Source organism: Condylostylus longicornis, unplaced genomic scaffold (genome assembly GCF_029603195.1).
Source record: "Condylostylus longicornis isolate FDR11 unplaced genomic scaffold, ASM2960319v2 ptg000030l, whole genome shotgun sequence".
NCBI lineage: Eukaryota > Metazoa > Arthropoda > Insecta > Diptera > Dolichopodidae > Condylostylus > Condylostylus longicornis.
Window position 1 is genome coordinate 10,550,273 of NW_026577999.1, and position 16,525 is coordinate 10,566,797.

Below are 16,525 nucleotides of genomic sequence, written 5' to 3' on the forward strand. Positions count from 1 at the left end.
ATTTTTTCCTCTTTTCATCAATTTTACTTTATTCATATTTTTATATATAAAAGAAAATAAATATATTTACGGTATAAACTTACGCGTACACACATGTACAAATTTTACATTTCTTATATTATTATTTTTAATATTTTGGATTTTATTATGGGAAGACTGTGTGTATTTCAAATTTAAAAAAAAAAATATTTCAGACATTTGGATAAATTTGTACATTTTTGTTATTCAAAAATAAATTATAAAATTTTTTCTTTTATTTTAAAATTTTCATCTTTAAATTAATAATATTGATGAATTTTCTATACAAACAAAATTTCAATAACATTATAAAAAATAATTTGTATTTATAAAATATTTTGTTTATTTTTATGTTCTAAATAGTATAGAAATAAAATATGTATTTCAATACCTATAATTTATTATACCCATGTACATTACATACATATTTATGTATGTACATATATTTATGTATACAATTTCTACTATACACATTTCATTTAGCAGCGTTGCCCTTTTTTTTACACTACTTTTGCACCATTTTGATTCTTTCTCTTTAATTTACTTTACTGCTGTCTAGATATCTAAATGGAAATTCATTTAAATTATTTTTATTTCACATACTTATATGTTTATATATTGTGTACATTAGTACATGTTAAATAATCTACTTTATAAGAATATTGATGAATTAAAATTAAAAACAACAAAAAAATAATATTGTTGATTTGTTTTTAAATATAATATAATAATTTTATTGTAAACTGTAAGTAGTGTAAATTATTTAATTTTAGTCATTCACAATTACATTTTATAAAAAAAAATAAGTATATTGTTTCGAAGAAATTTGAAGCGAAATTACTTATTAAATATATATTAGAAAATATTTACATAGGTACCTACTTGTATTTAATTACTTAGTCGATACTATAGAGTTAGGTAAGTAGTACACACTTATTTAACAATTATTAACTTAAGATCTTTACTTTTAGTAAATATGTACTAAACTTTATTACATTTTTATTTAAAATGATTATGTACAAATTCCATATAAAATTAAATTAAATTTGAAATACATATTTTTTTTTTAAATAAGTTGTTTTGCAAAATTAGGTAGAATATGAAAAGGAGATTTTAGATTAAAGAGACAATAAAGATTTCAAAATATAACAAATTTGAACTATGATTTAAGTACGTCAAATAAAAAATATTCAGGTTAAAATTCATGAACAGTTTGAAATAACAAGAACAGTCTGAAATTCTGAATTGTATAATATTTTGTAATTAAATTCACGTTTTAAACAATAATTTTTTATAAACAGTATTTTATAAAAAATTATAGTAGTACTGTTTATAAATATTTTTTATAAAAAGTATAAAAACAAAAATCTGATTATAAAAATATTGAAAACTATCAAATATGGCTCCATAATAAAAATATAAACTTCTTAAAATTGAATGATTCACCAATATAATCAAAATTCATTTTGATTACTTATTTTCATTTAATATAATCTTCTTTACGTGTAAACAAGTTTTTAATAGATATGTAAGTATACATATACAAGGTAAGTAAGTAAATAATTGTAAGGTATACTTTTTATTATTTACCATATATTTGCTTGTATAACATTATAAACATTTGACAGAGATTGTGTTTAAAATTATAATTTAATTGCTAATTATAGGAAATTTTATATAATTAACATATGATTTTGATCTGTTTTGAGATTGTATGCGTAACATGAGCTACAATTCATTTATGAGAATAAATTCAGTGTAAATAAATATTTTTTAATATTAAATTATTATTATAAAAATATGAAATATATAATTACCGATGAAAGTAAAAATTTTATTTTTAAATTATGTGGAAATGATGATTTTCTTAATTCTTTATCCTTTTCTTTATCTTTATGTTTCTTCTTTTTATGTTTTTTATGCTCTTTGATTTCTAACATTTCAATATCATTATTATTATGTTCTGTTGAACCCATTTTAAAAAACTTAATTTTGAATTAAAATTGAAAATAACAAAAAATGTTATTTTAAATAAATTCTTTTAATAAAATATTTTTGAAATTTGTTTTTTAATTAATTATCACAGTAATAATCTATGTAATTTTTCTTTTATTTTTTAAATAAAAAATATTCTTAATATTTTTTTATATTTATACATAATTATTTTTTTTTTCTCTTCTTTTATAAAATTTTAATTTTTTTACATTTAATTTATTAATTAATTTTTTTTTTCCATTAAAAAATTTTTAATTCATTTCGATTTATTTATTTATTTTTTTTTTGTGTATGTGATTTGAACAAAAAGAATTAATATAAAATTTTTTATTCAAGAATAGTATTGAAATCACCACGCGCGTTTCTTTTAGTAAAAAAAAAAAGAATAAGACAACAAAAAAATAATTAAATACTAAAAAAAAAAATTAAAAGAATACAAAAAAAAAAAAGAATTTTAAATGAAATGAAACGAAAATGAAATTTTCATCCAAAATCCCAAACGAAATGAACGACCGTCTACACTAAACTATGTTTGTGTTGTAGATTTTTAAATTACAAAAGGGAGATACTCGCCATCGAGTAATATAACAACACAACAACAAAACACAATATCAGCGCAACGACATAACAAAATAAGAGAAGCAGAAATAATAACAAGAATAACAGCAATAGTATTGTAATAACAGTTTACTGTAGCTTTAAATTTTTTTACTTAATATATAGATTGCCAGATGTTTGTTTCTTTTTCAAATTTTGAAAGAAAAAAATTTCCAAAAACATATTTTACTTCTGTACTACTCTTTATGATCTTACATTTTTATAAAAATTTAGTTATAATAACAAAATTAATTTGAATAATAGTATCTAAAGGAAAATTACAGTAAATGATGACAAAAATTAATAAATTTAATGAGAAGAAAGAAAAGAAATTTAAAATTTAAATTGTTCTGTTAGAAAGACACTAAAATTTTTAGTTTTAAAATCATTACAGATTATAGAAAGATTATAGTTATATTTTCTTTTAATGTTTCTTTAATTTTCGCTGCTATAAGAAAAAATAGTAAAAATTCTATGGTAAGTAAACTCATTTACAATTAGTGTTATTCAAAAAATAGCATTTATCATAAACTTTATAATAATTAAACGAAATTAATATGAAAATTATACAATAGATCAAAATTCGTTTAGAATTTTTTTGATTTAGAAGCGTTTTACTGAGTTATTTTTCAAATATTAATTTGAAATGTATGAAAAAATTTTTTTGATTGACAGAGTTCAAATAGAGATATTTTTTATTTTTCTATTAATTTCTTGATGAAAGTGTATACACATAGATGCATTTTGCAGAAAGAAACTGTAGTCAATGACTTTACCCTCAAACCTTATTGCAATTATTGATTTGCATTTGTACCTACTAAATTTTTAAAAATTCTTAAAATATTTATTTCTTTAAAATTTTTTTAAAATATCAATTAAATTATTTTTTGAATTAATTACAAAAATAAATTTAATAATTTTACTCTAATTATCTAAAATTTTTGAATAGTTTTAAATCAAATTATATTTATTAAATACAAGTTGGCAATTCCAAAAAAAAAATAATTCAAATGTTTATGTTATTTATTATAGCTGCAGTTACTATACTACACTATGAATTAACTGATAGTATGAGTGAATGAATGAATGAGAAAGTGAGTATAAAATGATTAAGGTGAGTAAATTTTAAAATTCAGTTATTCAATATTAATGAGAAACGAAAATAATATTACAAATAGAAAATACTAAGCAGTAACAAGGACAACAATAATATATTGTTATAAAAAATAAAGTTGAAAAACATAACGAGAAACATCAGTGATGAAGAGTAGTACAAGAAACAGCAGGCGGCATTTATAAAACTATAGATATAAAATTACGGGTTACATACGAATATGAATAATAATTTAAAGAGCATTTTGGAGAGAAATTTAATAACGTACATGTATGCGTCTATAATATTCAGTTTTGTTTAGATACATACATAAATATACTTACATTTACATACCAAAACATTATATTGTGTGTTATGTTGTATTATATACTCATATGATAAATATTAAATAAGATTGTTGCTATTAAAAAAAATAAATATTTAAAAGTAGCTACATATATGTATCTTATGTATGTATGCATTTAAATAAGTTAAGAATCATATCGTGACGTACAAAAAAAAAAATCAAAAATATTGAATATAATATAAGATGAATACCTACCCTACCTTGTAAAACTTCTTAACATATTAAGCAACGAGGGACAGCAAAAACAAAACTAAAAATAAATAATCTTATAACCGTCAAATTCGGGATACCCCATTTGTTAAAAATTTTTAGGGAAATACAGAGAGAAAAAAAAAAACTAGAATTATAAAATTTAAAAACACGTTTATGTATGGATAGTGTTATAATACATACATACATACATTGTCAAAAATATTTTGTTTACATGATAATTTAAAATTCTTATGAAAACCTGAACGGCATCTTTAAAATTGGATGAAATTTTAAATAAATTGCATTAGTATTATTGCAAGTGTACAATAATAATGAACACAGCTTATGTACATATCTACATAACAAACTATAATTCGTTTAAGATTGCAAGAGTTTAACAATGATTTTAATTATATTTACGCTTTTGAACTATTTGATTCAAATTTTGATCCGTTTGGGTGGTAATTAAATTTATCAAGAATATAAAATTTAAGCACATTCTTTACGTGCAATTTATGTAGAGAATGTGAATTGTAAATCACCAAATTTCAAAATTTAATAATTTAAAAATAATGAAATTAATAATGTAGGTAATTAGTAAATATTTTTGCATTAGTTAATTCACTTCATAATATTAGTAGGTATACGCTTATGTATTAATTTTTTAGTTAACACAAAAGAAATACTAAAAATACTCTATATAAATTTAATACAAAAATAGAAGGTTTTAAGTAAATTTTTAAGCTACCATACTTACTATTAAAAAATACATAGGTATACATAATTTAAAACAATATTCGTTAGAGAATAACAAAAATTTTCAAAGAGTATCAGGTAGAGTTAAACAAAATGAAAAATAAATAATTACGTATAACGGTGTGTGCTCAGGTAAAACAAAAACAAATTCTTTTAATATAAACAAATTAAAGAAAAAAAACTTTTGTCTAAAACAAAATTATGTATGTACATGATGGGTATATAAAAAAAGCAACGAATACCACCAATACATTTATAAGTTGTTTCTATTGGTATAGTTAAAATATTATTAAGCTTGTATTAGCAGTATACTTAAAAAAAAAACACTGTCTACACAGTGCTTTTTAAATTTTAATGTGCCTAAACTTTGAGTAAGGTAAATATGTCGGTATATATGTAAGTATATGAAATATTAAGTTTTTTTTCTTCTTATTACATTCAAAGGTAGAAGAAAGGAAACCAACAATGTGCTGGTTATACAAAAAAAAAAAAGAAGGAAAACAGAAGAACTGGGAACCTAAAAAAACATGATTTTTAGCATAGTTATTTCTTTAAACAATGCAACTATAAGATTGAAAAAATTAAGCAGATTTATTTATCTCCAAAAGATCTGACAAATATTTTTATTCGACTTAATGCGTAACTGATAAAATTTATTGAATATTTCTGTAATTAATTTATTGTTAACATTGTATTATTAACTCATTATAAATTTCTGAAATTGTAATTAGAATTTCCATTTAACTAAAAATTGGCAATTTGAAATAATACCTAATATTTCAAAATAATATTTCTATTTTCCGGTAAATATACACAATAAATATGAATCTGAGGAAAAATCTATTTAAGTACAGAATATATTATATGTATGCAATTCGAAAATTCGCATACTTACACAACATACTTAGGTCATCCAATGTGTAACGAAAAATATCATATTCTGCAATTAATCCTGCAAGGTAAAATAGAAGGCAAAAGGCGTATTGCACGACCTACTGGCCTACAAACAATGCCACTAGTGGACACCGCACAGAACAAGGAGAGATAAGCAGACGAAGAAGAAGAATTCGAAAATTCAAAATAATATTTTTAATACCCCAACAAAAGTATTTCCTACTATTAAAAAAAATTAATAAATTTTAATATTTTATTGCATTTTAAAAATTATGCATGGATATAAATATGACGTAATAAAATTCGAAAAAGTTAAAAAGAATTCCAATTCAATAAAATAAATTTTTATTTTTACAATATGAATATGCATGTATGTATGTATATACATATACATATATATATACGGGGAACGTTAGAGATTCAAAAACAATTCAGATGATATAACAGCGATGTGAAATAATGGTAACGAAGAAACTTGCTTTCTGTTGCTTTTACTCTTACAGTAAGATACACACAATAGTATTTAGTTAGATATTCTTATTAAAACTCGTATTGAGTATTACAAGTGTTTCGAACGAATGATTTCTACTAAAAAAAATAAATACTACTTTTTAACTTTTTTTTTTTAGAAAATGAATGTAGTACTCAAATAAATAAATATGTATACATATATTTATGAGATGCAGAATAATTATATTCACGTGCATATTAATTATTTAAATCTATAAATTATTTAATGTTTAAAATCGGATTCACATTGTTATTATTTATTATGTACTATTAATATAATAATTTTGTGTACATACATATACATACATACGTACATAAAATTCTCGATTATATTATTTTATGTGCAATAATTAGTTGTGTTTTTTGTGTTATGTCCATAGATGTATTAATTTATATAATATATAAAATATCACTAGTTTGCTACAACACTGAAACAACTCAATATTTGAACATTTGACAAAACCTAATTTTAAAGGTTTTGATTTAATATGTTCTTCTAGCATTATTTTATAATATATGGTAAGCGAAAATTTCCAATCTAGGTATAGAGTTTGGCATTTTTTCACAAATAAAAAGAAATCTTATTTTTCGAGTTATATTAGTGTTGCAGTAAATAAACGAATATGCCTATATAAGGCATATACTCAGAGTATCGTATAAAATCTTTCAATTTTCAAGAAGATACACAACAATTTTTTTTTACTTTAGTTTTTGCTTTCTCCTTCTTATTTCTGAGTATTTCTAAGAAACAAAACAAAAACATTTTTTTTAACTCCATTCGTTGCCCCCTAATTCCATTCATATTTCTACTACAAAAACAAAAAAAAACTAAAATTTTTTTTGTTTTGTTTTAAAAAAATATAAAATTAGTTTTTAAGAAAATTTTGTGTTTTTACTTGTTCGTTTGGCATTAATATTCTATTGAAATAATCTAGACGAGACAATAGAAGATGAAATGAAAATACAGACAAGATATTTGGAGTAAAATTAAATTATAAAACAAAAAAACGATAATAAATGAAGAGAAAAAAGAAAGAGTTTGGATTGATTTGATGGTATGTTTCAGAAACTTGTGTTTTTTTGTAATGTTTAGAAGTGGTAATAGTGCTTGATGAAAGATTAATAATTTTAGTAATGTGTAGTAAATAAACGATAATGATATTGATAAATATAAAACGAAATTTTGAGAATAAATATCATTTATGTACATAATTACTATATACTTGTACATATTTTAAAACTGATATAAAAAGAAGAAACTGATAATTTATACAAAAACATATATACATAGATACTCTTATAAATATATTTAATTTTCTTTTAGATTCATCTTTTTCTCTTTTAGTGGAACAGTTCAAATAAAAGGTTGATTCGTTGATTCGATAGAGAAAAAACTTAATAATAAAAAAGAATGGAGCTAAAAACAACTGAATTTTTCACGCCTCTTCTTCTTCTTTTCAGTTACATGATTTTTGGAACTTTGACGGAACATAATTCGTAAAGTAATTGTGTATAAAAATACAGTTTTGTATCTCAAATGGTCGTAGACTTCTTTAACGATTAGTAAACAAAAACGCAGACATATTAAAATTAAAAAGCACTTCTTTTTCCAATTTTTTTTTTGGAATAATGTTAAAAATTAATTTAATTAGAAAATTTCATTAACGATAAGAATATAAAATTATATTAGTGCATCTAAATTTAAATTATTGGAATTCTCTAATGTTCTAATTGCCAACTGATCTATTTCTAAAAACGATTTTCTTTCACTCCATCCTTAAAAACAATAAATTGTTATTGCATAATTGTACAAAAAAAAATTTAATCACACTATAATAATAATAAATAAAAATAAAGCAAAAAAAGTGAATTACAAATTTTAGAAATCTCTTTTGCTATGTTTACGAAAATATTTTCGAGATTATAGTTTCAAATTAATGAAGTTTCACTTGTGAAAATATTATAAAAAAGAAGGGACGTCGTTTGAAGAAGGAAACATAAAGTCAAATAGCAAAACAAAACAAAAAATTATTGTTGAATCATTTTAGAAAGTTGAAAAAACTTTAAGTACAATTTCGGCGAAAATTATTCCATTTTTAGGCCTAAAAAAAAAAACAAAAAAAATCATTTTACTACGATATAAAATTAATGATAAATTCGTCATACTAAATAAGTATAAATATTTTGGAAAGTTTCCAAATTGATTTATGATATGTAAAAAAATGAAAAGCAAAAATACATTCCCATGATACAATTGTAACAAAACAAAAACAAGAAGCTAAAAACGTTCACACACATATTTTTCTTTTAATTGTATTAATTTAAATGTTAGATATTTGACATGTTAGTTATTTTGAAAGGTTTTTAGGCCTAACATTTAGTTTCAAACATTGTCAACGTTTTAAAACAATGAAAACAATTTTTTTCGGTCCAAACTCTTTCCACATGCATGAAAAATGTTACCATTTCTAACAGACAATGTAAATTATTATTTTTGCCCATTTTTCTTCTCTTTGTCATATTTTGAAAAATACTTTGTTAATTTTCAGAATCTTTATAGATAAAATTGAGTTACGTTTTAATTTACATATTATTTTAAAAAATTTAAAAGTAGACACCTTTGTACGCACACATGTACCTGAAACTCTTTGTTTTAAAATTTAAAGGATAAAATTTAAAGTAACCTTGATATAATCCAAATTTAGGAAAAATTTTTGTACAATACAGAATGATTTATGATTTTTTTTTTAATTTTAGTTTGACATAATAAAAAAATTTATTTGTTATTGTTGTTTGCCTTTTATTTTCCCATAAGAGTTTTTAAGAGTTCTACTTAGCCTAACTTTCAGTGGTATAAACTTGTTTTTTATTGCATAAATATGAGTTTTAATAAATTAATATAGTTTTATTACTTACATTTGTGTGTATATGTATATATAAGTATATTAACATGTTAAAATTAAGGGATTTTTGAGAAAAAGGGAACGTAGCTAAAATTTGTTACGTCTTCACAAAGTCACTTTATATTTATAAATAGAATTGCGAGAATCATAAACACGTAAATAATATCAACCAATCTATCAAAATTAACATGTATCGGATCAAGCCGAAACTTTTTGCATATAACATGTATATGTGTATTAATTAAATTTAAGAACTTACCCTCTTGGTTCCCTTTTCAAACTCAGTTCCTCCTTCTGATTTATCAATAGGAAGAGGTATTAACGTAACTGAAACATCTTTTATAATATCTCGAAATGATGCACTAGAAAATACAATATTTAAATAAGTTTCTTTTATTTTTTTTGATGAAATTATACCTGTTAACTTCTATAGTTTCTACAGTAGAAACTTTTAAAGAATCTGCTTTTCTCTTTTTTGAAGTTGAACCACTTTTTGTACTCGAACCAGACGTATTAACATTACTTGTATCATTGGATAAGCTACTAAAACCTGAAATGAAAATTAAGATCAAAATATGTATTAATATATTAGCGAAATTTTTCATTAAATAAGTACCGTCTTTTGGCGTAGAATTCGCTACTATAGTGTTACTTGAATGCGTATTTGTTGATGAGATCGACATGTTAGCTCCTCCTTGCTCTGAATTACTGATATTGCTGTTACTATTATTATTTCCACTAGAATCTTTATTGCTACTGCTTCTTGAATATTTGCTGCTACTCTTTTCTCTTGTAGATGATGACGAATTCATATTTAAGCCATCTCTGTCTTGACTTTTGCTTGAACTAGAAAATTTACTCGTACTTTTGCTGCTATGTTTCTCTTTATCTTTAGAAGTACTTGAGCTTGTTTTACTTGAACTTGAATTGGAAGTTTGATTTATTGAATTACTTCCAGCGCTGGTTCCACTATTTATCGCGGGGAACTGTCCACTCGCAGAGGGTTTTGCGCTACTTGACTTTCTTTGTTTAGACGACGAAATAGATTGAGAATTCGACGATGCTATACCTGAAGAGGAATTAGCATTCGAACTTGATATTTTAATTGAAGTCGTTAATGTTGAAGATGAAGATATATTTGCTTCCACATCTTTTTCTGGTGAAGATCCAGATGATGAATCTGTGTCATGGCTAATAGGTTTATAGGGTGGAATTGTTTTTACATTTCCACCTTTTTTTAATTTGCTATAATGATGTTGACAATATCCACAGTATTTGACATTGTCTAAATAATTTCCAGCTTCTTCACATAATAGTCCCAATGCTTGGGCACAAGTTACATGAAATTGCTGCTTACAACCAGATTTATTGCACTGCATGCACGCCCCTACAGTGGCGCGACTTGACTTCCCAATGTCTTGACATATATAACAAGCTAAAATGAGGAAATTATAAATTATATACATTAGAAAAAGTTGTGTTTCATAAATATATTCCATTATTTTATTATCATACATTTTGCATATCGTTCGGGCGGAATCAACTGTAAAATTATTGGCTCCATTGTTGTTACATTACCAAAACGAACTTCTGGTATATAAAGAGCACAAACAACATGCGCCCATCCAGCGTTATCTGTTTTTTTAAGTGCTCCATCACGGGACGGGCAAAGTTCACATCGAACTCTTGCTGATCTCTCTTGAGATTCACATTTGCGGCAATACCATGGTCCTGTTGGTACTGTTACAATACCATAGCATGCTTGATGAACAGCTACTGTACAATTTTGGCCATCACAATAAACAAGTGGGTTTTCAGGCCAACCCCGCTCGTCAGAACATACACAACAACCGCCGACCATCTCCTTCATGCTGGCCAACAGTAATTGGTATTTAAGTCAACCGCCTCATAACACTGTATGTTAATTTAATGTCTCATTGTGTGTAATACATTGAAACCTTTTGTATAAAAAAAAAAATCAAAAAAAAAAAAATTTTTTATGAGGTTGACAATTGATGGATTGTCAAATCCACTTTTGTTCGTTTTTTAGTTGTTAATTGTAGAAATATCAAATGTTTTTGTGTCTGAAAATAGAAAGGAATAAATATAATTATATTATTTTGTTTACATATATATGTAGATAGGATATTTTGAATTTTGAGAATTTTTTACATAATATTTTCGGTTTTAAAAATCAGAATTAAATGTAATTTTTCTATGTATAACACGTCTATGTTGTTAATATCGTGATATTATGGGAGGATTTATATATTTGTATATATGTAATTAAAAATGTATATTGCAGACCTGCATTTAATTATATTTAAACAATAGAATTCGGTATTTGATTATTATAAAACACATAATGAATTTTCAAAACGAAGCATCACCCTACAATTAATTAATTATCCTTTTTATAAATTTTTTGTTTTAATTTATTTTCCGTTATTAGTAGGTATTGCCTTTATCGTAACTTTCAATATGGAATGGCTAACTACTTGCTAATGTTAATACAATCAAGATTTGACTATAAATTGGACTAATGCCTATTTTATGTTAGAATTTTGTGAAAATTTTAAGAAAAAAGTGGTTCTTTCTATTGTAAATAAAAGTTTCTATTCGCACCATTGATTGTTGGATAATTCTACTTATTCTAAATAAAAAAATGTAAATTTATATTTTAATTTTAAATTGATTGTATCATATAACATAAATATAACATGAAAACGTATAGGTACTACCTACGTAGATATTTCCCAAATATTTCAAATAAACAAACGCCTCACGCTATTTAATATAATATGTACATATGTATATAAGTGAAGTTCAAGTGTATCAATTATAAAATCAAAACACAAAAAAAAACGTAATAAAACAACAAAATACAAAAAAAAAAATTAAAAACAGCCGCAGCGCACCAACCCAATAGTAAATTCAGTCGCAAAGGGGTTAACGACCCCATTAAAAAATAATAATAATAAAAAAAAGTGACAGAACGGTTGAAAATCATATGGATAATGGGAGAAATAAACACAAACTTGATTCATTTTATTTTGAATTAAGTGGATATGAATAAAAAACTATATTGAAAAAAAATAATTGATAGGATTATTTTATACCAAAAATATTAAAAAATTATTGCTTGTAAAATTAATTAAATATTAATTTTTATAGAATTTAAAATTCTAATTAGAATAGGTATATATATATGTATATATATATATTTTACATCGGCCTTGAAATTCCCAATCAAATATTTATCTACTGATAAATATATATATTATGTAGCTATGTATTTAAAAACCACTTAAACAAGCATTTTCAATTCTGAAAATAAATTAAATGGACATGCACAAGTAATACCTAATAGATAAGTTCAATATATGCGTATAAATGGCAGATGTCTTCCTATGCCTATCAAGATAAAATGGTAAATTTCTGTAATAATATAAATATTTATGTATGTTAGTATACCAGGGATGTATAGAATACAAATTTACTTCTAACATAATAGAAAATAAGTGGATATGTGCCTACATATATATTTGAGATAATTAGCATCGATTTTACGTAATAAAAGTAAAACTTTTCAAATACTTGTAATAAATAATAATTTAATTTGCAAATTTTCAATAAAAAAAATCACATTCTCTTACAAAACTTTAGAATTTTTTCTTAGTTATAATTTGATAAAAATCCATGTCATAATATAGTATGCCTACATACAAGAATCTGCCAATCTGTAGGAATCTATTTATGTTTTATAATTATTTGTAAAATTAAACCTAATTAAATTAGAGTTTAAATTTGATTAAATTATTTTACAAAATTTGAGGAAAATTTATATAAGTACTCAATTCGTTTCAGAATCAAAAAAAAAAAAAAAAAATCTTGAACAATTTTCTAAATTAGGTATGGAGGACAACCAAATATGTCTACACATCCTAATAATGCAGCCTGCGCCTTAATTAAAAAGAAAGGAAAAATATACAAATTTTTATATATTATACACACTATATTATTTTAGATTTTACCTACCTAAAAAATTATTTGTCCTTTGATAAAAAATCATCAATATAAAAAATTATTTTCAAGTAATATAAAAATCACGTGCTCTAAAATAAATTTATATTTCATTTGCTTTTTATTATTTTGAAATTTTTTAAGTTTATTTTTATTAGTTGATGGTGCTCTACCTAGATAAAAATTGAAATGGAATGAGGGAGAATACAAAAAATTTTTGCGCGCCTCCAAATGGGAGCACCACATACACACTGATACCACTAATTAGAATTTTTTTTTTTTTCAATTGTTTACAAGAACTTTTATTCTTTTACGATTTTTTTTTTTCAAATTAAAGTTCTACATTATTTTAATTTTAATTTACATTATTATTTTATTTAGAAATGTATAAAATTTTATAATTTGAAACTTTTTTCTTTATTAAAATTGAGTAAATATTTTTTATTTTGCTTATTTTTTTGGGAGGACCTCGTGTGAAAAATTTTTTCAACCTCCTTATACCTTTGCAAAAATACTTAATTTATTTTTTTCCAACACTTTCCATAAGATTTTATTTGAGTTTTTACTGTATTTCATTGCAAACAATAAAATTTTATAAAAAAATATTTATTTAAAATTTTTTTGTTTGTATAGAACTTCAGAATTTTATTTATTATCGAAAAGAATAAACCGATTAAAGAAACGCCATTTTGTCTCTATAAAAACAATACATTAGAATGAAAGGGAAGAAATTGAAAATTTTCTAAATTTTATTGATTCGTATGACCAAAAGAGATCAAACTATATATTAAAATTATTTGACATTTCGAAGCCCTGTAATTGTTTGACAACTGTTATACAACATAAAATTGTTAAGAACCAATATCGAATGCAATAAAAAATAAAAAAGAAATTCTGAGGCTTACAGCAAAATTAATAAAAAAAAGTTGAATAACTGCATTCATGCTAATTGCTTCAGGTGTTACGTTAAGGGCCAAAACTAATTCAAACTAAAACTTAAGTTCTGTCCATATATAAACGCGACGTATAAAAAGCGATTGCCATAATTTATATTGATACAAAATTTTATATTAAACTTCTAGAATCCTAGATGCCAAAACTTGGATTGCCAACACCAATATACACATAAAACCAATATACGTACATGTAAAAAGAGCTTAATAGACGTACATATATGTAAGTATATATACATATATACATAATGTAGTACATATATGTAGTACATATACGTATGTAGTACATATATGTGTAAATTACCTTTGTTATTTTAAGTCAAACCATTTTCATTGAATATTTAAACTATATCGACATACATAAATTAATAATTTTAATTTTTTAATATTAGTTCATTGTAGGCTTTTAAAAAATATCTGACAACAGATGTCTCTTTCCAAAATAACAAAAACCTTTTGTTAAATTATTCTAATTGACACCAGATGTCACATTTGACGAAATGGCTTTGTTGGCATTGGCGCTGCTGTAAAAAATTGGCATAGTTGCATATTCCAATCGACTTCCAGTGTCAGACATTAAAACGAATTGATTTGGTCAGAGATTTCGAATTTTTTTTTAAATATAAAATTTTTGTCGAAGTAAGATTTTTTAATTGTAACCGGTGCTTAAAATTGAAATTATTGAAAATATGGCAAATATTAAAGCTGATTGTTTTGTTATTTTGCCACCTTATACTGAAAATAATGCAATTGTATTTGGTCGGAATTCATTGGAACCAAAGGGAGAGGTTCAAAAAATTTCATTCCATGTAAATCAGAATACTCTAGTATGAATCATCATAAAATTTAAAGACTATTTTTTTTTTTATAAACAGGATGATGGTGACATCCCGATAATAAGTCAGCATTTTGATTCTGGAAGTGAAAGTGGTGCTAATGCAAAAAATGTTTCTGTTGGACTTGTTTGGACTACAAATGAGTCTGACGATTTAAAGTCTACCGATATAGTAAAGTAAGGAATTTTACAATACATTATTGTTTAAAAAGAATCACGTAAAAATGAAATTTTTAAGGAACGTTCTTCAGAATTCTTCGACAGCAGAAGAAGCAGTTCAAAATATTGGTAATTTAATAGAAACAAAAGGAAATTCTGAATCTAAGTATAGTTTCGTTGTTTGCGATACATCAAGCGCATGGCTTATTAGTACCGGTGGTCAGTTATGGGCCGCTGAGATAATCGAAGGATTTCGCAGAATTCCATCAAATGGATTGGCAGTAACAACAAAAATAGATAAATCAAGTGAAAATTTAGGAGATAAATTAAAAGACTTGGGTTTATGGGATGGAAATGTAAATTGATATTAAGATTCGTTTTAATGTAAAATATTCATTTCTTATACTTAATTTCAGGATGATTTAGATTTCGCTAAATCATTTTCTTCAATTCCTAATGAAGAAAATTGGCCTGAAGGTTTAAATCCAACTGATGATGGAACTTTCAATCTTCGTAATATGTTAGATATTTTACGTTCAGCCGCTAATGATGATGCTGGATCTAGTAGTGTTTCCATTTTAACACCATCTGGTATCTCTTGCCATTGGTATACTGCTACGCCAAATCCATCGGAATCGGTTTATAAACCATTCATTTTTTCGCCTGCACCGAAAATTTCTCCTTTAACCATAAAAGTAGATAACGGAGACTCCATGACTATGCTTCAAAAATTACATTCTCAACGGAACTGGGAAAAAATTGGCGATCTTTTAAAATCTTTAGAATCAACTTGTATTGATGAAGTTAATCAATTTTTAAGCGAAAATCCAGAACCAAATCAAGAATTAGATGAATTAATGAAGGATTGTGTTGAAGCTGAAGTAAAATTCTATCGCTAAACGAATAATTTAATGTGATTTTTTATGCTGCTAAATCTCAAGATTAATGTAATAGAAAGATAAATATTAGAAAAAAAAAAGAAAAAACTTAAGTTGCCTTATGAAAGCAAAAGGCTTGTCTATATATGCTTAAATAATTTCAAAAAGAAACGAAATTTGATTTAAAAAAAAAAAAAAAAACAAAACCGAAATCCTGATCATGATCATAAGAGTTTTTAAAACTTATTTTATTAATGCATTTAACGGATTTTATTTTTAAGTTCTTTTTTTTTTAAAAATAAATTGTGATATCATTTATTTCCATAATCGAAATTAAATTATTAATTTAAAA

General features: G+C 23.8%; 2 protein-coding genes across 6 annotated transcripts in view; one reads left to right on the plus strand and one right to left on the minus strand.

Moving 5' to 3' along the window:
• The window catches only part of LOC129608068 (uncharacterized protein DDB_G0283357), a 38,866-nt gene extending 24,877 nt beyond the window's left edge, over positions 1-13,989 (minus strand). For 3 of the 5 annotated variants that reach the window (XM_055519383.1, XM_055519384.1, XM_055519381.1), the window contains exons 1-5: positions 13,364-13,989; positions 10,841-11,409; positions 9,942-10,760; positions 9,743-9,875; positions 9,585-9,687 (exon numbers count right to left, since the gene is read on the minus strand). In XM_055519383.1, the coding sequence (XP_055375358.1) occupies positions 9,585-9,687; positions 9,743-9,875; positions 9,942-10,760; positions 10,841-11,195 (1,410 nt within the window). In that variant the 5' untranslated portion in view covers positions 11,196-11,409; positions 13,364-13,989. Of the gene's footprint in view, positions 1-1,835; positions 2,483-9,584; positions 9,688-9,742; positions 9,876-9,941; positions 10,761-10,840; positions 11,410-13,363 lie in introns of those variants that run through there. The other 2 variants (XM_055519382.1, XM_055519385.1) reach the window with 2 other exon arrangements.
• Positions 13,990-14,880: 891 nt separating this feature from the next.
• LOC129608070 (secernin-2) lies at positions 14,881-16,258 on the plus strand. Its single transcript, XM_055519387.1, has 4 exons — positions 14,881-15,110; positions 15,177-15,313; positions 15,375-15,651; positions 15,712-16,258. Exons 1-4 carry the CDS (start codon positions 14,991-14,993, stop codon positions 16,192-16,194), a joined length of 1,017 nt encoding a protein of 338 aa, XP_055375362.1. The 5' UTR covers positions 14,881-14,990; the 3' UTR covers positions 16,195-16,258.
• Positions 16,259-16,525: the final 267 nt, after the last annotated feature.

Coding starts and splice junctions, on each gene's coding strand:
- LOC129608070 (XM_055519387.1), top strand. CDS start 14,991: ATGGCAAATATTAAAGCTGATTGTTTTGTTATTTTGCCACCTTATACT. Junction 15,111..15,176: donor TTCAAAAAATTTCATTCCAT/GTAAATCAGAAT, acceptor TTTTATAAACAG/GATGATGGTGACATCCCGAT. Junction 15,314..15,374: donor AAGTCTACCGATATAGTAAA/GTAAGGAATTTT, acceptor GAAATTTTTAAG/GAACGTTCTTCAGAATTCTT.